This window comes from Syngnathus floridae, chromosome 2, assembly GCF_059516105.1.
Source record: "Syngnathus floridae isolate MCC-2025c chromosome 2, RoL_Sflo_1.0, whole genome shotgun sequence".
NCBI classification, from domain to species: Eukaryota; Metazoa; Chordata; class Actinopteri; order Syngnathiformes; family Syngnathidae; genus Syngnathus; species Syngnathus floridae.
In genome coordinates, this window is record NC_142414.1 from 19,578,993 (window position 1) to 19,604,585 (window position 25,593).

Below are 25,593 nucleotides of genomic sequence, written 5' to 3' on the forward strand. Positions count from 1 at the left end.
TGTTGTCGTATGAGACTCGATAGACTTCTAGACTTTTACTTGGAAAGTATTTTTGGGTTATGTCACTGACTTATCCTGATGTCTGACTGGCAACAGGTAGATGGATACATTTATTCTATCTTCAGCCATCGAACAAAAGCGCGTGATATATATGAAACATGAGGCACTCAGTGAACCTTCTTGGGTCATGTATTCTTGCGGAAAGGTGCAACCATTCTTAACTTTGATGAACATACAACTGCAGCTTCATTATTCCTCTTTTGCAAACTTTCATCTGAGCTGGACGCGTCGGCCGGTCGGCCCTTCCGTCTGACTGCATTGGTGCGATGATGGCAAGTGGGCAAGATGCGCAAGCAAAGGGGGACGGTGGTGACGAGGCGAAGGGAGCAATCATCAAGGTGACTGGTTCCATATCTCCAAAATTCAATTAGGCTCCTCAACCTTATAAAGAATTGAAGGTGATTGTTGGATTATGGAGATGGTAAATCTTGACTTTTAGCGATTTCCAAACAGGATGTAAAGTGCAAACCATGAGACAATCAGACATGAATGCATCATAAACTTTTATTAACTGCTCATATTGAAAATGTTTAACAGGGGGTGTTAAATGATCAGTGCTATCAACATTACAACTTTACATCCAAATATCTAACATGCTGAGAAATGTCCTATCTGCGGTGTGAGCTGCTACGTTTGCTGCATTTGTCAGCTACTGTCTAGTAAACGAGGACAACGTGCCCCCCCAACACACACACGCGCGCGCACACACAACGAACACGGCAGACTGTGCTCTGGCTGGCTGAACGTAAACATTTATAAAATAAAAAAAATAATTAAAACTCCACTCAAAATTGAGCAATAAATCAGCTGGGAGTGCTGGGGTTCAATTGCCTTAAAAATCCAAATACAACTAAAAGCACATGAGCAAAATGTAAGCTCACTTTTGTTTTATACAGCCGCATCCGACAGCTAAAATGTCTTCTCATAAACAAAAAGCACCACACATTACAAACTACCATGCGAGACAGTATCAGAGAGGAATGCAGCACTTTGTTTATTATTAATTTTCTTTACTGTTCCGGTAACCACATCCCGCCCTTCGCTTTCCATATGGCACAGCCATGCTCGAGCTTGTGACGTCTGCCAGCGTCAGGAATGGCGTCGACACCAGGCCAAAGGACTAGCCAAGGCCGACAACATCCTGACAATTTAGATTGAGTTTCGGGAATTTACGTGGCTCCGGCCTCAAAAAACAAAAAAAATAAAAATTACAAAAAAAAAAAATAGATAATGATGCAAACAAATGTTCATTACTATATATTATGATAATTTGTGGCTTCGATGCTTTCGGAAGTTTTGGAACAGCTTTTTTTAGGATTTAAATAGACTACTTGCAAAAAGCTATACAAGGCTTTCAGGTGCAATATCAGGATAACCCTAAAAGACATACACCTTAATAGGTAAATTTCCATTTGACCTTGTGGTACATGGTCATTCATTCTGAAACTGCACCTGAAAGCCCAAAAGCTCCAAATCTTTGTGGGTAGTGTGCACTGTAACGTTTGTCTGGCTGGTTCACATACTCTGGCGGCCGGTCCATCAACCTTTAGCCTCCTCGGAGGATCAAAATGGGTAGTTTAGATAGAATGAATAATATGTGTGCACGATTACAGAGAGAAAACCAAACAGGGGCCATAAAAAGGAAGAGATTTCCTGAAAATAACATGTCTACGTGTTTATGCTGAGGTTAATGGCAGGGGTGGAGGGGTAATGTGAACACAAAGACTCTCCCCTTTCACTTGCTTCTCACAGCGTTCCAAAAACAACAAGGTCAATTCTCAGTCCAATAGGGGATGGCAAACAGAACCTTCAACTTGTGTCGTGTATTTGTGTGTATGCGTCTAAGTGTGTAAGATGAGGGCATCACAGGCGCTTCTGGGCGAGGAGCGAGCCCACCACCACACCGGTCACCAAGGTCATCCCAGCCAGAAGCCACTTCTTGAAGCTCTCCTGGGAGCGGCGCATCTCCGCTGCCGCGTCGTGGCCAAAGATTTCAGCAAAACGCTCCTGGAAAACAAACATAGGGAACATCATTTAATGCTAACAGTTAAATGATGATGATCAGGTAAAATTGCACAAATCTAAATAAAGAACAGCCATGCACTCAATCCAGCCCACCTCTTATTCTATAGTCCGTCAGAGTTTAATTCAATATACGGTGCACAATTCTCCTTACTGAATTGACTCGATTTATTCTTTTTTTTTTTTAACTTAATTTCATATATTTATTGTAAATAAAATTTAGAAAATATGTAGTAAAATATGTGCATTCAACATTAAAGTGTTGAAATTGGTAACTTGTTTATGGTTTGTCTAAAAAATGATGTGCCTAATCTTTCAAAATTAAGCGTGGGCCATGAGCACAAAGGTTTAGGTATTGCTGCCTTACAGTAACTCCGCATTTGCATTACCTCTGAAAACCCGACAGCAACCAGCAGGGGGCACACTTATATCATGTCTAAGAACCGGAAACAAACTTGGATTCTGCACCATCATTTGTATATTAAAAACCTCACCAAATATATTTACATCCAGGTAAAACGTATCTTACATCTCGGATATCAAGTAAACACACAATGACGCCTTGAGAAGTCATGCCTCAAACTCCGTAAGCCAATCATTTTTCAATATTAAAGCAATTCGATGAGCCCGAGTCTGATGTGATAACTGTCCTGCCCTGAAGACATTTAGAGGTGCCACCTACTGACAAATAAAATGTATTGATGCATCAAGTCCACCACCTCCTTTATTTAGAATTTCTATCAAGCTGTCCATAATCACAATAAAACCTCCATCTGGTGGCCCTCACAAATTTCATATGGCCCTCATGTATCTCTGACTTTAATACCTTGCATATACTTTACTGTGGTCCACCATCATTGTGGTTGTGAAATGCTATTTTCAGTGAAGGATTAATGTCTTCAAGACTGTTAATGAACAAAATAGGCTTTCATTAGCCTGGTAGGCTTCATACGTCCACCTACAGCTGTGTAGAGTCTACGTCACCATAGCAACACATATTGGGCACCAGTTAAAGAAAATGAAAAGTTCCAACGACCACCTTGGTCACGACTGTGTATGGTAAACAAGTTAACAACACCTTTTAGATACAACGGAGGAACCTTGGGATTTGCTACTAGTCCCTTTTGCCCTCATTCCAGTAATGCTGTAGGAGAGTCATGTGATATGTTGACATTCTTTTGAAGCTCAGGGCCCACATCGCCACCACCCACTGAAATCATTTCCTGGAAATAAAAACTAGTATCTTTCACCATTAGGAGGCGTCTGTCAGGTTCACAATGGACAGCAAACTGACTCAGTGCGGATGATGCCCATGTCGTCCTAAGTGCCTTCAAAAAATTGCCAGTCATTCTCAATTAGTCAGACAAAAATGACCCATGACTAATTCTGCGTGGAGGGGCGAACCAAACAAGTGGAACATTCTGGCCTTGTACGGGAAACTGCAGACAGATGAGGCAGAAAAGTGAAACTGTTGTGGAGGTGTTGATGGCTGTTTCTGGGAAACAAGATGACTATAGAAGAAGAAGTTCAATAAGACTAATCGGCCTGTTGATTGAATCAGTGAGACACCTTCACTCAATCAGGTTTATCACGACAAGATAATATGATTTCAATATTCAGACTCATTTACAAAGCATTTTCATGGGGTCCTTGAGTTGCGTAAATGTTCACTCCAACTTCAAACTCAATAGCATCATGTGTACACAGGATGACAAAAACTTAAAAGTGCGTAGGAGTGCATCGTGTAATGTCGTTGCACTGACAGGAACTTCTGAACCAACAAATCTTGCAAAGTTTTCTAAGAATTTTGCTGGGTGTCGACATGCTGGTGGAAGATAAGACGGCGCAATGACCTCAATCCTATGTGTGTTTGTGTACGTAAAACCTGAGTGCATAAAAAGCAATTGTCATGCAACTTTTTAATTTCTTTACCATTATCTAAGTATTTAGTGTTGATATGTGTTCATTGTACAAGAAAAAGAGACCACTGTGGTGAACAGAAAAAAAAAGATGACCGTTCTCTTCTGGCATCAATCGTGCTTGACATGACTGCCGAAAAAGATAAACAAATGCACCTTTTTACTTTTGGGCCTATATTACGCAGTTCAACGTGACTCCTAATCAGACAAAATGGTTCTGACGCAAAATCGGTTTGGATTTTAACACGCATTTACTTTCATGATAAATGACAAAAGCAGCTGTATTCTCCCTCGAGTGTGAGCAATATTCGGATGACATATGATGCAGTATTTATTCACCCCTCCAAAGTATCACAATGACTTAAAAAAAAAAGTGAGCTCTGAATTTCTAAAGAAAATGAGCTCTTGCACTGATGTTCGATGCTGTGGGTGTAACCCAAGTGGTTATGTCCATTCATCTTCTGTAAATGTTTACTAACTTTAACTGCATACAAGGTTCATTTAAGGCAACAAACATTGACCGTACCTCGCCTCTTGCTCTTGGCACTGACACGTGGCCACACAAGATAGACAAAGTAATGTTGCACTAAGTAGTATTTGTTTTGAAATTAATTAAATCTTTTGGACTTTGGAGGTCCTGCCGTATCAAAAAAAAAAAAAGCCTTGAATAGGTGAGGACATGGCAGAAGGTGGTGACGGCCATGCATTCCAACCTTCCAAGCGTGGGCCTTGAGACTTAACTTGTATTCGGAATGCGGGGAACCCGCCGAGAAAAAGACGGCTTTCTCTTCTTTCTCTGTCGCCTTGACTTCCTCAACAAGACTCGATTGTAGCGCATGCCGAGATTAAGAGCAACCCTCCAGATAAACATAAACCCTGAGTGAACCCACCACAACACCGCCATGACTTCTGACCCAAACGGGGCGGGGGCAGGATGACAGGACACACTTACTCAAGCAGACCAAAGCTGTCACCAGGGATTGGCAGATTCTGGAATGATGAGTCATGCTTGCTTTCAATAGTTGACTTCATTGTTTCTAACTAGAAATGGGCGGCCTGAACAAAGGCTATGCAACTCTTGTGTAATCAGTCAGAAGCAATGTGAGCAATGTGGGAGGAATGGCCAAGCACCTTGTGCTGAGGGTGACTGACACCTATACGAGGGACAAGCCAGGGCATGTCAAGCTGTATCGATCACTTGGGAGGAACAAAAGATGCAAACCCTGAGGCATGCTGCTGATGAGCTTAAATTAACACACAAGTCCTCAACAATAGTTGTGAATAGTTAACAAATTCAAAGGCTTGTTGCATTTCTTGTTGCCATAGCGACATTGGATCATGTACTTAAACAGCCTCAATTCGTATATTGAAAAAATACGAATATTTCGTACGACAAGGGCGGACAACGAGATGAAGAGCAAATTTAGCTAGTAAACGTTTGATTATGCTGATTGCGATGCAAAATGTAAATGTGCTGCTTTGATGACATTGAGAGTGTTGCGTAAATGATCTTAAATCATCTTTACGGACCAAAAGGGTCATTACACGAGCAAAATGATGTCCTTCAGACAGACATACCGGAGTGGTCCACTTAAATTTAGGCGCTACGATCAGGGGAAACACGTGTGATGAAAAACCCTTTAGCAATGTTATTTGAAGGTTGAACAGTGCCAAATTCAATTTCTCACATTTCCTCATTGTATATCTTTCGCATACCAAGCATTCATGTGCAATTGCACATGTTGAGGTGTTCTTGCATACGACATGCACGTGCATGGGTATCTGTGACTCAAAATACTAAAATTGTGCACCACTCCATCCAGATGCATACTCTACCATTTGCATCAGCTCCATTTAAACAAGTTTTACTGCCTGTTCTCCACCCACTGGATTAGATATTCATTGTAATTCAAGGATCCCGTGGGCCGCTCCTTTATTATGTAGTAGGAAGGAATGTATTCCATCAGCCCCCCCCCCCTTTAAAGCCACCATTTTCTTTCATTTCACACAAACGCACCTTTTTCTTTATCCACTCCCACGTGGGAAGTCCCGTAACATTTTGAAACTTTTCACTTGTTCCGAATTGGGGGGGGGGGGGGGGAATGGGTGGTAGGGGAGGAAGCCTGGAGGGACCAGAGATTAGCTCAAGAAAGAAACAAGGTGAGTGAGAAAAAGGGTTGAGAGATCATGCGGTTGGTTGCCACAGCAACGAGAAAGCAGCTGATTAGTGTGGCTGACAAATGGTCCAAACACTGCAGCGTGTGGAGAAAGAAACGTTTTAACGATCATTAGCAGGAGCTTCTTATTCATCACCTCGGACTGGTTGGTTGCGTCTGTGTTGCGCCATAACAAGTCCAACACACAAGTGACTTTTTTCCACGCCGACAGCAAAACACAAAAACAAAGGGAAATTCGATCGCCAACAGTAGCTGAGAAGAATGATCAACGGTCCCTATCCATCAAATTGTCAATAACTACGATGATTAACTGGGCATGAACATAAAAACTAGAAATACACGTTGCTAAATAGCTTGGGGTATCTCCCCAAGCGGCCTATATTTTGTGTTACAAGTACCATAGTTTCCAAATAATGTAATCCGAAATGAAGCCGTTAAATGTCTTTTGCTTGAGAACCCATGAATTTGTTAAAAAAAAAATTATGGGCCATAAAAAAAAAAAAAAAAAAAAAAAAAAAAAAAAAAAAAGAAGTATCAATACCAAATAGACACATTTTTGGCCCTGGTAGAAACCAAAATAATGTTACCAACACATTAAATATCAACATACCCCACCCAACAAGAGCGATTAATGACCCTAAGTTTAGCACCAAATTTTAACATGCCACTATCAGTCTGCTTCAAACTACATTAGTCTGATGAACTTTTGGACCAAACAATGCTTATTTGACGCTGGAGTGCAGCAGAGAGTTCCAGGCGGTTCAGAATGACCAAGCGTTAAGTATTCACCTTCAACACAATGCTGTCAAAGCTATTCTTGCGCACACAAGCATTTTTGTACAATGGTGCGAAGAGCGTGCCAGAGACTTTCAAATGGACACAAGGTCACAGAAACACAAGAAGCTACAATGGAAAGTTTAGGACTGTGTGGGAACTCACTTGATGTAAAAAATAAATGAATACATGACTCAAAGAGCAGCATTCTTCTGTGCTGATGAGCCTGAGTCCGTTTTAAGTGATCACACATACACACCCCTCCCGAACGAGCCTTTAAATTCCGGATGCCTTACTTGTAAAGTTCTTATCTAAGTTTCTGTTTAGTGAATGAATCGGTCATGTGGGAGTTGTCATCTCTAGCCTGCTTAATTTCCTGTGACCAATTGAACTGTAGCCCACTTGTTACATCAATAAGTCACATTGCCATTCCGGGCATTGCTGTCCGTCTGTAACGTTGTACCCTGAGGAAACCCCTGCACATTTTTCAGACCACTTTGCGTCCTGACCCACCAGTAGTACTGGTTTGGACAAACAACGCATTAATCTTGAAACTCAACGGACTCAACTTCAGTACCCATTAAGACCCCAAAAGAGCCAGGGACTATTTGAGGAATGTCGCTAAGCAACCTTTCATTTGGTTGCAACACATGTACATGCGTGCTAGCACGTCCTTCCTCTTGTGTTTTTGTTTACGGAGCAAACTTGCACTGATGTAATGTGACTGACGAAATGCTGTTTATTTACAGTGACAGAATGATCCGGTGAGGTAACGTGACCCTGCTGCTTGCCCAGTCCCTAAACACATCAGCCAATCACTGTGACATCCTACTTCAATTAGATGTGTTAACTTGTTAACTTACTATACACTTTGACTTGCAATCTTCTTAGCATTTACTACAACAACCTCACTAAGTTTTCCTCAGCATAAAAAAGGAATGTAAATCAAAACATTTTTTGAATCTACACCGTCCATTAAATCGACAAAATAATCAACACGTTAGTCAAATTTTGAAAAATAATCTTTAGTTTGAGCCATAAACTCAACATTTTTACTTGAATTGCTTTGGATCTGGAGGTCAAATTGGGGCCAAGTCAGAACAAAACTTTCTCTTCCAGGAAAAATGCCCCCTCGGCATGATTCCTCCCCTTTTCCAAGGACTTCGTTTTTCCATCTTCATCACGATCGCTTTGACATTTGAGAAGCAAGGAAATCTGCCAGGAATCTCATATCACCAGGGCAGGAAGGGATTGTGAGCACAAAAACTTACAGCCCAGTTCAATCGGGTAAATCAAGCGATAAGCCGATTCCCTGGCATGAGAAGCAAAGAAGGCGGGATGACGTCAGCAAGCGGCTCAGAAACATCACCCACAGTGTACACGGTGCATCCAAAATGAGAATGATGACGAAGACACAGTAATGAAGAAATAAAAAGCACAAAGCAGCAAACCAAGAGTTGCCCTAAGGCATATAAAGGACTCAAACCACGAGGAGACAAAATTATCTGGTATGAATGTCAAGACATTGAAGGAATGGGGTCGAAATACAAAAAGTCCTGCCTAGCTACAAAAACAGATATGCTCAAACCTCATTAAATAAAGTACATAAGCAGACAAGTATATTCACATATTAAATCAATAAAAGAAACATTTTAAGCATATAATTATACCTACACACCAAATCAATAAAGACATAACTAGACATTTTTGATAAGTGGTAATGAGAAAGGTTTTTATAACTTTATGATCGGATATATATTTCTGAGCACTTTGAAATAAATGTTTTGATTTGTTGCCTGAATAGCTTAATGACCCTTAAGGAACTGTTCAATGCATGCCTGATGATTTTCTAATTTCACGACAGACACTGCCAAAGTCGTCTAAAAATGTTCAGTACTTGATTGTATCTTATGTTTTGACTAATGCTAGACGCCAGTTTTTGATTACTACTGAACGTTCTGGACAGAGGGAAATATTTTGCCTACCAAAGAAAAGATATGGCTGAAAGCATGATTAAACTAAGAATATGATGACGTAAGCAAGTAAATGGAGTATCAAAAGAACAAAAACAAAAACATGGTAAGTGGTGAGTACAAACTTTGCATAGTCAGGGAACATTTAAATTGATGTCACAGCCGAAAGCTCACATAATTCCGTACAAAATGACAAAATTGAAAGAATGATGAATGGATGAGGTGCGACAGTGTATGGGCAAGAATGGAGGAGAATGTTTACAGGAAGGTCACTTGGAGATAAAACCAGCAGGTGCCAGAGGGAGACAGCCCAGCCAAAGATGAAAGACAAGGCTGAAAGACGGAAAGGAAAACAGCCCCCACACATCGAATTGCCCATAATCAGCACCCAACCCCACGGAACCAGCTGTCACCGAACCAGCACCCACTCCCATGGAATCAAACTCTCCTGCGAACTTGCCCCACCCCATAGACTCATCACCCATCAAACTCGGCCCACACTGGCATGTGCAACTGAATATAAGCTGACCAAAGAACCTTGACCGTTCCCTTTTCTGAATGGAGACTTTCCGCTCTTGAAAGGCCCAGTGCTGTATTGTACTTTCCTGAAAACAGAGCTTTCTGAACAAGAATTGTGATTGAACTCTACCAACCTGTGTAAGTCTAATTTCTGCTTCAGCGTCTTAGCATTTTCCTAAATCTGAAGAAATCAAACGAGCCCGCAGTGAGTAAATTGGATGACAGGTGATTGGCAATGGCTTTTGCCGTGAGGCACAGATAGCGCGCTCCCTAAATTGTGGACAAAATCCAACATCATCTTTTTTCCAGTTCCAGTAACTTAAGGAAGGAAAGGTGGATCCAGCAATGTCGGGACAATGGCTGACGCTCTACAAGTCTGACGAGGGCGTTGGTTCTTCTGTGGAGGACAGAGACGCTAAGCACACATACAAAATTGCTAAAACAGGATTTGGATGACGCGGCCCAAAGTTTAGCTTGCCAAGACTGTGGCACCACATTGAAAAATACTTAAATCTACAATTGCTGCCAAATCAATCAATACTCTTGTTTACAAGTCAAATCTTGTCATTATGCCATTACGGGCTCATGTGTCGGATTGTGAGGAATTTTTTTTTCAGTTACAGATGTGGGAAAAGTAAAGCACCTAGTTTAGCAGCAAGAATCAACCAACACTCTCCATGAAATCCTTTGCCAGTTAGCAAGACTTCCTAGTCAACAATTCCTGCATGTTTATCACCAGCTTGGTTCCTCTCTATCATTCATTAAAGCATTTTGTTCTTTTAATTTCACATTCTTGGCACTGGTGCCCAAGATCAGTGATAAGAGGCGTGTGTTTGTGTGATGGATTGTTTCCAATAAGTGGCGAAGAAGCAAGAACAAATGAGGATATTAAAATATTAAACCTCCCTCCTTGTAGTAACAATGCTTTTACTTGTGCCAACGAGCCTCTAAATACGCTTTCCTCCGTTTCAGGACCTTGGTACCAAGGCTTGCTGAGCTTGTGTGTTGCACTGACAGCGAGGCCATGAATTAAAGACAAGATTAATGAGTCAGGACATGAAGGCTCAGACACCAATCTGTTCCCACTCAGGGGGATCGTATTCCACAAAACCCCATTCTGTCAACACGCACACAAAATTTACACAGTAGACATACACTGGAAAGTCAAGTGTGTGTGTGTGTGTGTCAAGAGTGACAGTACAGTACATAAAATCTCCCCAGGAGAACCCTGAACCTTCACCCAACACGTACATAGGAATTTACAGTACCATCATTGCTCGAGTATGAGATTGTATAATATATCGAGTATGAGATTTCTTTGCCAAGTTTTTTCCTCCCCAGAAAAACCACGACTTTAGGTTGTGTTTACACCTGTCAGGAATGGTTAGAATATACTATAAAAGGTAAAAAAATAAAATGGTTGGGTACAAGTTTCCACGCTACCTGATAGCCATTTAAGTTTTAGCTTTTTTCTTCAATTGAAATTCTACTATTAAGTTGAAATTCTACTAGTGATATGTGGGATGATGGTAAATTAAGCTTTCCATTGCATTTTAAAACGTATAGCCATGTTTTTTTTTTTTTTTTTAATGTTAAGACATTCATTACGTGCACTCCAACTGATTGATGCTTGAGCCTTTTAATCTTAAATTAATCTACATTTAATGCCCTGGCCAGGTCCATGCTTCCTGATTAATCTTACATTAATTCAAGAGTGTAAACTTGGGATGGAAACCCAGAAAGGACGAAGGGGTGCCGCAAAGTCAACGATGAGGGGAGACACTTGAAAAGGAGCATGATTTGTGGAGCAGGATTTCATCTTCATGTTGTGCACAAATTGTTTTATTATCTGCACTCTTATTGCTTAGGCGCTGACAATATCGTTATTGCTTAGAGCGCCCCAAGGCTGAAACCAGTCTGGGATGCGCACGGGTACCGTGGCCTTGATGCTCTTTATCATCATTTAGTCCTCATAAGTCGGGCAGTGAGCATTTGCATGAAAGCCTCATCAACATGCCCACTGCTCTCCATCTTAACACACGCCACAAGCTACACTAATCCTGCGATATGCCATATAATCTGATCACAGATACGACAGAGGAAGAGAGTGCATTGAAATGAGGGGGCTGCGTGGAGGGGGAAAAAAAAAAAAAAAAAAGACAATAGGGTTAGCTTTTTTAATTTTGGTGAAATGAGAAAGGGGGCTGGCTACCCGTAGGGGTAGAGCAGAGAGGTAAAAATGGAGGCAAGATGATGAGTGGGGGCTGGGGGGGCTGTTTGCTCATGACCTGATTTTACCACTAAGCCTGAAAGGAGTGGAGCAGCACACCAAAACGATTCTTGCCTTGGCTTCACAAAGCCACAGTGCACCATGGTGTCACCGACTAGCTACGACCTTGTCGAGCTGAGTCACTGGCACATCATATCGGCCATTGTGGCTCATCTTTCGCCGCATGGGGCTTCTTCGTGTCTTTCATGGGGGATGACTATGTACGTATGTGTGTGTGTGTGTGTGTGTGTGTGGGGGATTCGCTAATGGGGGAAGTCTTCACGTCGCTGGACTGGCAACACTTTTGTAACAATGCTGCCAGTCTAGACAGTGAAGACGCTGCTAATCTGTTATACATCTGGACGTCTGCGCTGCACACATAAGCAAAAGTGAGAGCATATGGCCCGTCTCACACGGATGACAGCAATGTATAGAATCATCGTGCAAAATTGTCAGCACCATAATGTCAGCAAAATCTGACTGCTCATTTACACACGAGTTTTTGTTTATAGGCATAGTTTCACAATGTTTTGATTTTGGCCTCAGCAGTAATTGTTTGATTTCTGTAGTCCTTCATTAAAGCAGAACTATCTTTTGTGTTTCATCAAGATAAAAAATTGACAAACATCTTTTACTTTGGAAAATAATTAACTGTGGCTCTCACTAATATATTCTAGAATTGATTATTCCATTGAATAATCGAATAATAAAATTTTGCAACAAAGTGCCATTTTTCCCTCAGATTACTGTTTATTTGGCATTGTTTAGTGATAAAAACTAAACTAAGAGTACAACATGAATCCCTCTTAAGTGATGATGCTGTGTTTAATAAAAAATATAGGTTTACATAATGTTTAATACACTACACAATGGGAAAACATTTTAATCAGATTCCTGACCGAACCACTACACAAAGATGCCATTTTAAGTAAATCTACTGTACATTGTTGCGAATCATACAAAACTAAACTTGCCTCTACAAATAAATTAAATCCACTCGCATCTATGTATACACCAATCTAATAGAACTGTCATTAGATTTTCATTACGAAAGTATCTTTGCTGCCACATAATCATCTACTTACAAATGGTTGGGAAGGTGATTTGCCGTACAGTTTCATCGAAAGGTGGCTAAACAAATCAAAACAAAGAGGGACCAACGGGCTCACCTTCTTGCATACCAAAACTCGCAAACGACATTCCTGATGTTTTCATTGCAGAGCAGCGGGAGACTCAGATGATACAATCTGTTCGTTGTCATTGTCAGCTTGGGACTGTGACACACACCACTGAGTACAAAGAAACACAGACTGCCAAGCTGTGTATTATGGATGTTAAAAAAAAAAATTAAAAAAAAAAAAAAAAAAAAAAAAGGGGCCCACCCACATCCAGAGACACATACACACGCGTACTGCATATGGAAACAATAGATACGCATACACATGAGCACATTCAGATCAGTACAGAGCCGCCCACAAAAACGAGCTAAAGTGCCTTCCACTGATCAAATTTGGATGCGAAGAGATGTTTTGCTGGAGCTTTGTCTTTGTGTGTGTTACATGTATAAACCCTTAATAACGCTGGGTTAAAAACAACCCCATTCGGGTTAAAAATTGAAAAAGTAAAAAGGAACATAACCCTGGGTTGGTCCAATTTTTAACCCAGCAGTCAGAAGTTAGCAAAATTGTAGGAGGTTCCACCTTAAGAATGATTAAATAAAAAACAACAACCTAAATACGTGACCAGTTGTGTGCACAACTCTAGCAAACACGTTTTTTTGTTTTTTTTTTTGGCACGTGCATGTGGCTGGCTTCAGGTCCTTTGTTTAAAATAGTCATCGGTCCAGCGTGGCGCTGTCCCCTCCCCCCCACAACGTCACAGTATAAATACAATATAAAAAAAATTGACATAAGATAAGAGCTGTGTGCAAGACTACCGATACGGTAAACCCTGTCCTTTTAACGCAACCACACACATACAATGTTTATTAGCAAAGCTACACGTGCTCTGAATTGGCAAATATATGGGGGGGGGGGGGGGCGCAAGAAATTCTCTTTCATTTAGCCACGATCTCAATGGGGACCGACAGGCCGATGTGGACGTGGACATGAGGGGCACATAAAGATTGATGGGGAAAGGACGTATTGAGCGAGAGAGGTGAGTGGCGGGGTGGCGAGGGAGGCGCAGACTGAAAAATAAGGGACGAAAATCGATCGGAAGCCCGGCAAAGAGATGCAAGAGACGTATAGAAGATAAAGGACGAGGAGCGGAGCAAGAGGCGGGCTGGATGCGTCCCGAGGGTGAGATTTCCCTCTCTTCTAGGGCAGCCAGTCTGACAGATGACTGTGGATCTAACCACCTCTATGTTAATTACATGAGAGGGGGGAATGCTGGGGGGGCACAGATAATAACCGAAGCTTTTTAAGGTGGTAAGATTTAGAGTCCCATTTAGCGAAAGGAGGAACTGCATGGTCGTGTCCATCTGGCCATCTTCTAGTCTGTTACCTTCACAATGGTGACCTGAAGGCAAAACCACACTGCGCAATGCAGCGTTTGATGGAAATAGAATGGGGAATTCCAAAATGGGAATAAGACATGAATTAATGAGCCACTTCAAAAAGAAAGACCATCAATATAAAAATCTATCAATAATATGGCACCAACATTACACAACTAAATTATGATGTTAATGGACAAAGAGGGAAGTTTGAGATGCTTTTCCATGGTTTTGTACCACAAAAAAAGCTGTGTGTTGGTCTTCCTTTTAAATGCTAATTAACTTTGGTGGTAAGAGAAGAGGCAATTTAATGGCAACCTAAATGCCTTTTACATATTTAGTGGCATGGAACAACTGGACTAATGGCCTTTTAGTAGTTTTCTTCTTTTACAGGTTTCTTCCCCAAGCATTAGCTCCACCCAGCTGCCATCGAGCTTCTTCAGACCAGAGAGACTTTTATGTCTGCCAGAGGAGGGGGAAGACATTGTTTCCCTCTAAAGCGAGTTAAGATATTATTCTTCCCTAATTGGTAATAAGGCTGTAGCCCGACCCTGAGGCAGCTCGGTCTCCACTGAGTAATCACTGCAATCGCCTCCTCGGCTGGTAACAGTGTTATTAGGGTCGATGGCACTGCCGCTTCCTCCCCTGTCTGTCTATTATCTGGCAATATATGGCCTTTTACTCGGGCACTTCGCTCGGTCGCGGCTCTGGCCGAGAATATTTATCTCCCATCAGGAACCGCTAATATGGCACTATCTCAGCAGCTCGCTCAGCACGGCCTCCAAAATAAGCTCCAGCGGGATCGTTTGCTAGCCTGTCTGGTGGTATTAATGACAGCAAGGTTTGCGCTACACTGCGGAACCTGTGACCCCTGCCACCTTCCATCTGAACACTTAGGTTGGATGACAAGTTTTCAGAATCATTGTCCTCACAATGAGGAACTGAAATTGTAATTTATAGTCTCTATTGCAAAGAATTGTCATGATGCCTGTGCGTTTTCTGAAGCCTTATTAAGTTTTATTGGCTACATTCTATTATTTAAGATAGTCGAGAAATATTTTCATTGCTACAGTAACTTGGAATGAGACAAATATTCTTTCTACGATGGGATGTTTCAATCTAAAATGAAGACTCCTTGAGAAGCAGCTGTTTTCTAAACACTCCTGGATACGCCCTACAAGGTCGTGCAGTTGTTAAGAGTCTTACAGGTCATTTTGACAAGGTCATATTGAGATAGGACACTTTGAGAAAAATATTTTTGTTTTCATTATTATTGTTAGCTGGGTCTATAGGAAAAAAATTCCCGTGTTGAAATGCCAAGTGAATAAAAAGCTGGACAAAGATTTTAACAGTGATGTAAATGGTGTGTCACATTTTTAGGACATTTCAACAGCGAGCTTAAGTGGCATTTTAGAAGATACAGGTGGAAGTGTCAAAATTAATCACTAACAAATCAATTTCCAAATTAATTGCCCACATTTAATAATCGAGCAATTTTTTAGAGCCGTTTTTAACTTATGATTGTCCAAATCTTCTGATTTCAGGCTCTTACAAGTATCGTGTGAATCCTCTAGTCGTTCATGAATGCAGACTGATTCATCTAGTGTGTTATTGTGTTTGTTTTGTGATGTGAAAGATTAAGCAGGGAAATCCCTGTCTACTCAAATCTTGACTTGTTGAAAATGGAGCCGCCTACAAGTGGGTGTCAAAACTTCTAAGATGACTGGAGGGTCGCCCATTATCTGTCAACTGGTTCTTGTTTCCCCACTTTTATCTCGCCTTCAATTTACTGCATACCAAAATGCTTCATTTGAAAGCGACTGAGGAACTGAGTGAAAGAGAAATGACCTACGTGGTGCAGACTAGCAGACAAACATTTCATCAGCTAACATTGAGGAGGGCACACCTGCCTCACGGCGATGATCCAACATCTGCCGGTGGCATATCCCTGCGAGGATGTGCCAGGGGAAAGGAAGGCAGGTTGCAAGAGCTACAGAGGGGGAAAAAAAAAAAAAAAAAAAAGAGAAGCGAGCGAGAAAGCGTCTTGCGTGGGTTTTGCAACGGGTGCCTTTCGGGGAATCTGGGGTGTTTTGAATTTGAGCCGTCGAGACCACAAAAAAAGAAGAAGTGAGACAGGCTGTTTGATGAGGAGACTAATTCAAATATGAACCGGGGGGGGGTTTCGGGGGGATGATGCTATGATACTCTGGTGGTAAAACACTCAAGTTTCTATCTGTGCTGTCGGGACTGCCCTGGCGGCTGGAGTGTGCTCATAAATAAGCAAGAAGGGTTACACTTCTATGCTCTCTGCACAGTGCAATAAAAAGCCAACCGAAGGAGGGAGGGGAGGGCTGGCTTGGGGCTTCGGAGGAAGTGGCACCATGCGCGCCGGGAAGTGTTATCAGCAGGAGAAGTGAAAGCATAGACGCTGAGCCATTTAACTTTCAGGACAACATTCATTCACTTACTTCTCCCGGTGCAGGTTACGTTGACACGCAAACACTTGATGACGACTCGCAAGTGTGACAAGGGTGTGTTTGTATATCGTCACATTCTTAAAATAACGGCCTTGGTCACATTTTTATGAGCAATAAATTGCCTTAACTATTTTAAATCTGCAACATCTTTAGGTAAACAAATTCCACCTCTTAACTCTGCAACATCTTCAGGTAAACAAATTCCACCCCTGAAATGAAATTGTAAATATTAGCAGTATTTGGTTCAGTTTTTTTTTATGTTTTCTGAAAGACTGACAGGCCATTGTGTTAAGGTGATGTGATTTCCGTTCTATTTAGTAAGCATACAAGGATTTAGTTAAGTATTTTGCACAGACTGTATTCCAGAAAGATGCCATCTCAACATGAGCAGCAGCAATATGTGAGGTGAGCAGCACTCTTATTCAAAGCGCTGAAACTGGACATCCAGCCTCCAAAAATGTACGATGCTCAACATTCCAGGCTCGCCAATTGTACACTCGATTGGCCACCATTCAAATTGAACACATGGAGAAACATTAAATGCCTGCTTCTATCGTTGTACGTTACATCCCCTTTTAAAATGGGCATCTGGCGGTGCAAAGAGACAAAAGCTGCGGCCTGCCCAGTGAGCTTTCCTCCTAGGTGCACAACGCAGCAGCCGCTGGGATGGCGGTTGCCATAGCGTCGGCCTTTGACCTGCCGCTATACAGAACACCAGAGTGGACATAAACAGCCCCTCCCCATGGCTGCCGTTCTCCTTCATACCATCAAATGGCTGGCACAAAGGAAAAAGCTGACCTTAACGGTCCTGCAGTGCATGCACGCGCACACACGGGTCAGACTGTACTGGGACGGCCTGGCTCTAGCCAACCCTGTGCGAGAAAAACATAGCTTTCATGTGCAGGCAGCTGCCACGGACAAGCGCTTGCTAGAGGAGAGGCCAGGGCAAGGGAGGAGAACAGGGAGGAGGGGAAAAAAAAAAAAAAAACGAGAGAGGATGGCCAAGAACCAATCGAGTGACCGCTGTAAAACAAAGGACTATCTGTGATGGCCTGGAATCTTCCCCACCCTGAGATGATACAACTCAGCCCCCAGGCACGGCGGGTGGACGGCACGGCGGCTCCAAAGGCCGATGTCCTCCTGTGTTCATTGAGCTCATCGAGCGTCTAGTTGTTGATCAATTAGCCAGCAGCTCAGCAAGCTGTGATTTGACCATTGTTTGTGCACAATCTGTGTCTCTGTTGACAGCGTTCTATCTAGTCTCAAGTCTCCCATGACCCTCTGACGATACCCCACCAACACGTCATGTCAAAATCACATCATAAACAATATGGTAGAAATGTTTTGGGACTTCTTTATCAGCAATGAACCACTCCTTCCGTGTTGAAAGAATCCAAACACAAACAAAAAAATTCCAGAGCCAACTCCAAACACACACAAAAAATTCCAGAGCCAACTTGAAAATGTTAGGCCACAGTCTGGAAATTTTCCACTGGCATCTTCTAGTTACTGTTAAGTACTACTTCTGAACCCGAGTTCCAAGAGTACACCACGGAAGACACTCACTTTCGAGATAAATATTGGGTGAGTGAGTGTGGGATCCGCTTTAACCAGTGTCCCATCTTGCTCGGCGACATGTACAGTCTACAGCAACAAACTCATCTAATGGTCATTGCTCGCATCAACATGTGTCAACCTGACGGTTTAAGCTGCGTTCAAGAAATATTTATCAAATATGTAAATCAAGAAATCAATCACAATTACAGGTCACGTGATCAGATTGCAACATCTCGAAGTGTTTGTGTGCGTCGTTCCGACAGATGGGCTCAGTGCGCCATGAGTTCCCTGACACGGTTGACGGGTGAATTTTTTTTTTTTCTTTAAAAAAAGCCCAACGGGGCGAATCAAAGCAGAACCAAACCGGTATTGTGCTGTGAAAAGAAGCAAGTCTGACTTTTACGATGCCCAACCGCAACGAGCCTAAGTGAACAACTCAGTGAGTGAGGTGCATGCATTTGAGACTCACCCAGCCTCCTTGGCTCTCTATCCAGGGCTGAAGATGGTTATCCAGGTATACCGTCATCCACTCGATGATCCTGCCCACCAGAGGGCTCATCTCCTTCTCCATGCACTCGACGCACAGCGCGCCGCCAAATGCAAAGAGCCCCACGATGCGGCCCCAGTTGATGTCGTCCCGGAATACCTCATTCACAACGTTCTCAAAGCTTTGGTAGGCCGTGGCCGGCGTGATGTGTAGCTGTTGGTCCAGGTCGCTGAAGGCGTGGGAGTAGCGCACCTCAAACTCATTGGCCGAGTCCCGCAGGGCCTCCTTCACCGCGTTTAGGCTCGCCGTCTGTCGTAGCGGCGACGCTGGGGGACTGGTGCCATTGGTAGTCCCGTTGGCGGGGGTCTGTATGCGCTGCTCCTCGCCTGAGGCTTCCGCGCCGCCGTCAGTCCTGTTCAATTCCTGTGTGAATCCAACGAGGTTGAGGGGGTAGTTTTTCAGGGAGAGTTTATAGCGAACGTAAAACTCAACAAGTTCTCGGTTTTCAGACATATTGGAATTGGGCTTGGGAAAGTGCTTCTCTTCGTTCCGGGTCCCTTCGAGTCAAGACGCACGCACGCAGCACCTCCCCTTTCTTCAGACCACCATGGCGAGCCGAGGTCCAGAGGACACTTGAGGGGGCGGAGTCCAAAAACACTACACAAGGCTGACAATCCAGTTCAGACCCTGTGGAAAGACACAACAAGAAAAGGCTCAAAGTCTGGACAGTTTACACCGAGTGTGTGCGTGCTAGTGTGTTCATATAGTTCCACCTCTCAGATTTAGACAGGTGGGGTGAAAGTTCAATCCCTCTAATTGGGATGGTACATATGGAGCAGATGGTAGTTCAATTAATGAGACGCTCATGTGCCTGTGCGTGTGAGAGAGAGAGGGGGACGAGGAAGACAAAGGGAGTGGTGGGGCACTGAAGGTGAGGTTTAGGTGAGTGAGTCTCGAGGCTCTGTCAACTGCTCACATAAACTCCCACCTTTCGCTTTTGACTTGCTCTCATCTGCACGTCAGGCAGAACGAAAATGAAAAGCACATTTCCCAGACACAAAGCGCGAGCGCCAATGTTATCGATGTTGGCGGTGGCTTATTAACTTTGATTCATAACATCATTAACACGATGCGTCAATGCTCGCGGCCGTCTCGTCTCTCTGCTGGCGCCGTCTCTCTGCTGGCGCTGTCTCAAAACCAAAATGGCACTTGTGGACCACAGATGAGCGTCACACCTTCAACCGCTTGTACCAGTTGGGTGGTGTCAACGTCATAGCACTAGCGGATATACAAGACAATGCTGGATTAGCGTCTTGTCAATATGGCAGGTCCGTTAATTAAGGTGGGTTTCCACAACAAAGAGAGAGAGAGGGGGGGGGGCTTCCTTCATTTTGTGCCGTCACTGTCGCAGTGGCTGTGGGCACAAAGAAGGGAGGATCATGAGCAAACCCCCAAAGACCTTCTGCTAGCTACCATGCAACAAGCAGGCCAACAACAGACAGGTGGAAGTAAACCAAGACAGGTAAGCGTCAAATGCTTTGTGTCATGCCACCCTAGAATAGATATTAAAACTCATGCCTTTGCAGCGTCAATAATGTATTTTATTTTACATTTGAAAGGTTCAGTGTTGTGGCAGCAGTTGTCACAGCATAGTACCAACAGTCTAATCTGAGCTATAACGTACATATTATGTACACCTTTCATTGGAAATACCAATTGGTAAATACCAAAGACATCACTTGAGATTTATGCTCAGTGATAAACAACGTTCAATTAGGAGCTGAGTGATTAATCAACTTGAGCAATGAAACGGATTGTACTTGTTAGGGCAGTATAGCAGCTTTCGTAGTTTTAAAGCCCATTTACAGATGAAGCAAAAAAGACAGGGTTTCTGAATCATGCTCCCTTTACCAATCGTGAACCAAATCAGGTCAGTAAAACAAAGGCACACGCGTATCCGGGATCTTTGGTGAATTTAGCAGTATGATCAATGTATTGAGCAACAAAGTTTCAACCCAGCAACTAGTGAGTTTAATTTTTTGCTCAAGAAAAACTTCCGTAGGCAGAATCACTGAACATTGCCAAAGACATGCTTGACCATTGCAAAAGCAGAGTTTTATTTTTAGCGGAACAAGCATTGACCAACGTGTTGAAAACTTACGACGACCTGAGCTCGCCTTGCTTCACCGGCACAACTTTACATCGGACATGCATACGAGAGCTGGAGGGAGTTTCGCCTTGCTCTTGGACAGCAGGCATACTGACCAGACCAGCCATGCAAGGTTGTCTGTCATCTCATTTTCCACTCATCCAATTAAAGTCTTAAACATTAAAAATATATATTTCTTAAGGATTGTGTTTTGACAGTGACATTTCCAAGACGATGTCCTTTTCTTGATATCTATAAAAAAATAATTACCGTGTACCTTACAGCTGGTGAGGGGGAAAAACATGTTTCAAAAATTGTTTGGTATGAGGAAAACAGCAAGTCAGCCACATAGTTGACAAAATAAAGTAAAATTGAAAAAAAAGTTGACAAAATAAAATTAAAATTCCATCCATCCATCTTCTTCCGCTTATCCGGGGTCGGGTCGCGGGGGCAGCAGCTTTAGGAGGGACTCCCAGACTTCCCTCTCCCCAGCCACTTCATCCAGCTCATCCCGGGGGATCCCAAGGCGTTCCCAGGCCAGCTGAGGGACATAGTCTCTCCAGCGCGTCCTAGGTCGTCCCCGGGGTCTCCTACCGGTGAGACATGCCCGGAACACCTCCCCAGGGAAGCGTCCAGGAGGCATCCTGATAAGATGCCCGAGCCACCTCATCTGGCTCCTCTCAACGTGGAGGAGTAGCGACTCTACTCCGAGTCTCTCCCGGATGACCGAGCTTCTCACCCTATCTCTAAGGGAGAGCCCGGACATCCTGCGGAGAAAACTCATTTCGGCCGCTTGTATCCGGGATCTCGTTCTTTCGGTCACGACCCATAGCTCGTGATCATAGGTGAGGGTAGGAGCATAAATGGACCAGTAAATTGAGAGCTTTGCCTTTTGGCTCAGTTCTCTCTTCACCACAACGAACCGGTACAGGGTCCGCACTACTGCCGACGCTGCACCGATCCGCCTGTCGATCTCGCGCTCCATCCTCCCCTCACTCGTGAACAAGACTCCAAGATACTTGAACTCCTCCACTTGGGGCATGATCTCATCCCCGATCCGGAGAGGGCATTCCACCCTTTTCCGATCGAGGACCATGGACTCGGATTTGGAGGTGCTGACCCTCATCCCGACAGCTTCACACCCGGCTGCGAACCGTTCGAGCGAGAGCTGGAGATCACGGCCTGAAGAAGCCAACAGCACCACATCATCTGCAAAAAGCAGAGACGCGATGCTGAGGTCCCCAAACCGGACCCCCTCAACGCCTCGGCTGCGCCTAGAAATTCTGTCCATAAAAATTATGAACAGAATCGGTGACAAAGGGCAGCCTTGGCGGAGTCCAACCCTCACTGGGAACGAATCCAACTTACTGTCGGAAATGCGGACCAGACTCTGGCATCGGTGATACAGGGACCGAACCGCCCTTATCAGTTGGCTCGGCACTCCGTATTCCCGAAGCACCCTCCACAGAACCTCCCAAAGGACACGGTCGAACGCCTTCTCCAAGTCCACAAAACACATGTGGACTGGTTGGGCGAACTCCCATGCACCCTCGATGATCCTGCCGAGGGTGTAGAGCTGGTCCACTGTTCCACGGCCAGAACGAAAGCCACACTGCTCCTCCTGAATCCGAGGTTCGACCTCCTGACGGACCCTCCTCTCCAGCACCCCTGAATAGACCTTACCGGGGAGGCTGAGGAGTGTGATTCCCCTGTAATTGGAACACACCCTCCGGTCCCCCTTCTTAAAGAGGGGAACCACCACCCCAGTCTGCCAATCCAGAGGCACTGTCCCCGATGTCCACGCAATCTTGTAGAGGCGATTTTGTAAAAATACTTTTAAAAAATACAAAAAGTAACAAACTAGATCTTAAGTTAATTACTTAAAGCAAAACTTGAATTTGTCAATATCATGCATGAGCTTTAGGGGTTCTTTTCAATTGTATTTACTTTGGTTCTGGACAGAAGAAAGGTCAAAATCATTTGAGAATTGTAGTTTATTACACAAAGCTTTGTGACCTTTTTTTTTTTTTTAAATGCAGCATTTGACAAATACTCCATGCATAGGTAATAAACACAATATGAAAGCTTAAATAAAACAATCCGTTTTCATTCCAAACTAATAATTACCAAACATTTAAAAAGCCGTAGTCAAAACGAAAATATTTCCATAATTACCAAACATTTAAAAAACCCTAGTCAAAACGAAATAACCAAATAACTCTGGTCAAAAAAGGGTGGTGGCTCAAAACGTGTTTGGCATATTGTCGCCCTTTTATTTTTAATATACGCCAAGAGTGGGAGAAATTTGAAATTGAGGAAAAAAAGATTTATGTGGGGAAAACGCAGTGCGGTTAGACAAGCTTACTCGGTACAGCAGCAACAACAAAAATAAACTATTAACTATTTTTTAAATAAATGTACAGACGTGTTAATAACTTCTCGTCATTGTTGTGAAAGGTCACATTTAATACACAGCTTGTGCATTGAGGAGGTGAAACGAACGAAGACATCCCCGATGGATGAAGCACAAAAGCAGGCGAAAGTAGGGGGAAAAATACTTCTGCAGTTCAGTTATACGTAAAATTGTAAACTAGAGTTAACACGTTGCTGTTGTTTATGACATTTTGAAAGCGAGCCTGGAGCAGGCTGACGGACGTGGCCGTGTTTACAGTGGCCACATGTTCTCAAGCTCCACGGACCACGTGGCTGGGCTAGCCACGTACCACACGTAAACACAAGGGCAGCACGCGTGCTAACTTGTACCCCGCAAATGTGGCACCTGGACGACACAATTCGCCCCTCTCCTAACAGAGATACCACAAATGCCGTCTTGGCTCAGCGCTTTCTCTTTTATCACGAAAAGGAGACCCCAACAAGGCAATAGTCCAAACCACCTCATTAGCATCTATTTGATTGGCATCCAAAAGCTGAATTAAGACAATACTACACACACGCGTGAACGCCAAGTGTGCGGGGGAAAGATGGCGTCTTACCTGCACGTTTGTTAAAAAGACGACGACTTCGTCCCTGTTCGTTCCCGTCTGCAAAACTATCGGAGTGTTCGAGAATTTAAACGGTAAAGCCCACTTTTGTGTAGCAGAGAGCGCGTGTACACTACTAGTAATCAGTCTGCTCCCCCTCCCCATGCACGAACACGCCCACTTACAGATTACGTAACAAGACGCTTTCAGGAGCCTGTGGAGAATTTCCCTATGATCATGAAAGACGCAGTTCAATTACTGTTTTTCCAGTTAGATGCCGATAAGGGCGCCACGCCTGTCGTAATTCCAATCTAAAAAAAACCCTTTAGAAGTGTGTAATTTGCCAGGCGGCTATGATGTTCACGTAATGATAAAAAAAAGGCAGTGCTGTTTGAAAAAAAAAAAAAAAAAAACGGAAGACGTCTGGCATTTCCTATTGGGGGAAATGAGTTGTGTGGGATTGTGAAGGCAGCGCGAGCTCTCCTGTCATCATCGCTGAGCGAAAACGCATGCAATTAATAAAAATTCATTATAAGACACCGCCCGGACGCGAGTCCAGCCATTTGTACTTAATACATTTGAACGATAACAGTCACATCGCTTTGCCATTTCTAAATGAGCTGCACGTATGTAGCTGTCATTGAGTTGCAATCGCATTCAAGCGGAAATGAGAGCAAATGCTCATTCAGTTATATCCATTGTTTCAATATGCAAAGGAACATCGTTTTAATTCAGAGGGAAAAACTACTCAGATGAAATACTGGTGGGGGACTCTTCCAATTCTATCGACCTCCGTCCTCTGCTAGCAAGAGGAAAGAAACGTAGCCTGTCTCCGCCGTTTTTTAAAAACCACAACCGCCGATCAAACGTAGTGTCTATTTTACGAAAACAAACAAGGACGGCTCTTACTTGTGCGGCGGTTTCCAAAGAACCATTTCTGGTCGCCTCGGCTTGCAGTATTCACCCGAAAGAAACAATCCAGTCATTGCAAAACCGTCGAGCTAAACGCCGACGATCGATAGCTAGAAGAAGCTAGTGGTTAGTTGGGGGAGCAGGTACCGCCCACCAAGCCACTTCAGGAAGACGCAGTGCGCCTCCCAGTGGTCACTTCCGCCTTGCACCCGCCCCCATCGACAGGGGTAAATTTCTCTACCCTGGCAAGCAAGACCAGGGGAGATGTATTGATGCGCATTGCTGAGGCGGGGCAAAGCTGAGGAAATAGACACTTCCAAGGAAAATTGAGTTTATTGCTAAATTAAACTACCGTCTCTCACGCGCGCCATTCTGAATATGAGAATGGACATTTGCTACCGAAGCATGAAGCAGTAGTGTTTCAATAGCTAATTCACAAACAAGAGAAAATATAATTAGGGAAACAATACCAGAATCAGTTACTATAAGTTATTCATGATTTAGTCCAATTTGTTTTTAATTGGGCAATCAAAATCTGAATACCAAGATGCCACAACCAGGAAGGGACTTCTGTCTAGAAATGTCAGGCAACTTAATTTTTTCAGTTGCCACAGTCCCAGTGTGTTGTTTTGATTTGTTCTTCTTTGTAACTTGTATATTTACTTCGTAAGTTAAATACAACTGACCTGTACTCTGGCAGTGAGTCTGAGTCTTTCACATTCCACTAGTGATGCTTGTTAGTGCTTTAGTGAACTAACAATATTGAACTCTTACAAAATCTTATTTAGCGCGATTAATTCACCTACGGCCTAGGTACAAA

At 43.4% G+C, this 25,593-nt stretch overlaps 1 protein-coding gene across 1 annotated transcript; it reads right to left on the reverse strand.

The window, feature by feature from the left end:
- Positions 1 to 550: 550 nt before the first annotated feature.
- bcl2l1 (BCL2 like 1) lies at positions 551 to 24,934 on the reverse strand. The gene is made up of 3 exons (XM_088368531.1): positions 24,771 to 24,934; positions 18,714 to 19,418; positions 551 to 2,067 (listed from the first exon to the last, which is right to left on the reverse strand). Exons 2-3 carry the CDS (start codon positions 19,242 to 19,244, stop codon positions 1,924 to 1,926), a joined length of 675 nt encoding a protein of 224 aa, XP_088224657.1. The 5' UTR covers positions 19,245 to 19,418; positions 24,771 to 24,934; the 3' UTR covers positions 551 to 1,923.
- Between the last annotated feature and the right edge of the window lie 659 nt (positions 24,935 to 25,593).

Bases quoted from the DNA above. Each gene is read 5' to 3' on its own strand.
- bcl2l1 (XM_088368531.1), bottom strand. From the start codon at position 19,244: ATGTCTGAAAACCGAGAACTTGTTGAGTTTTACGTTCGCTATAAACTC. The intron at 2,068-18,713 runs GTGAGTCTCAAA...TTTGTTTTCCAG, and splicing joins TAGAGAGCCAAGGAGGCTGG to GAGCGTTTTGCTGAAATCTT.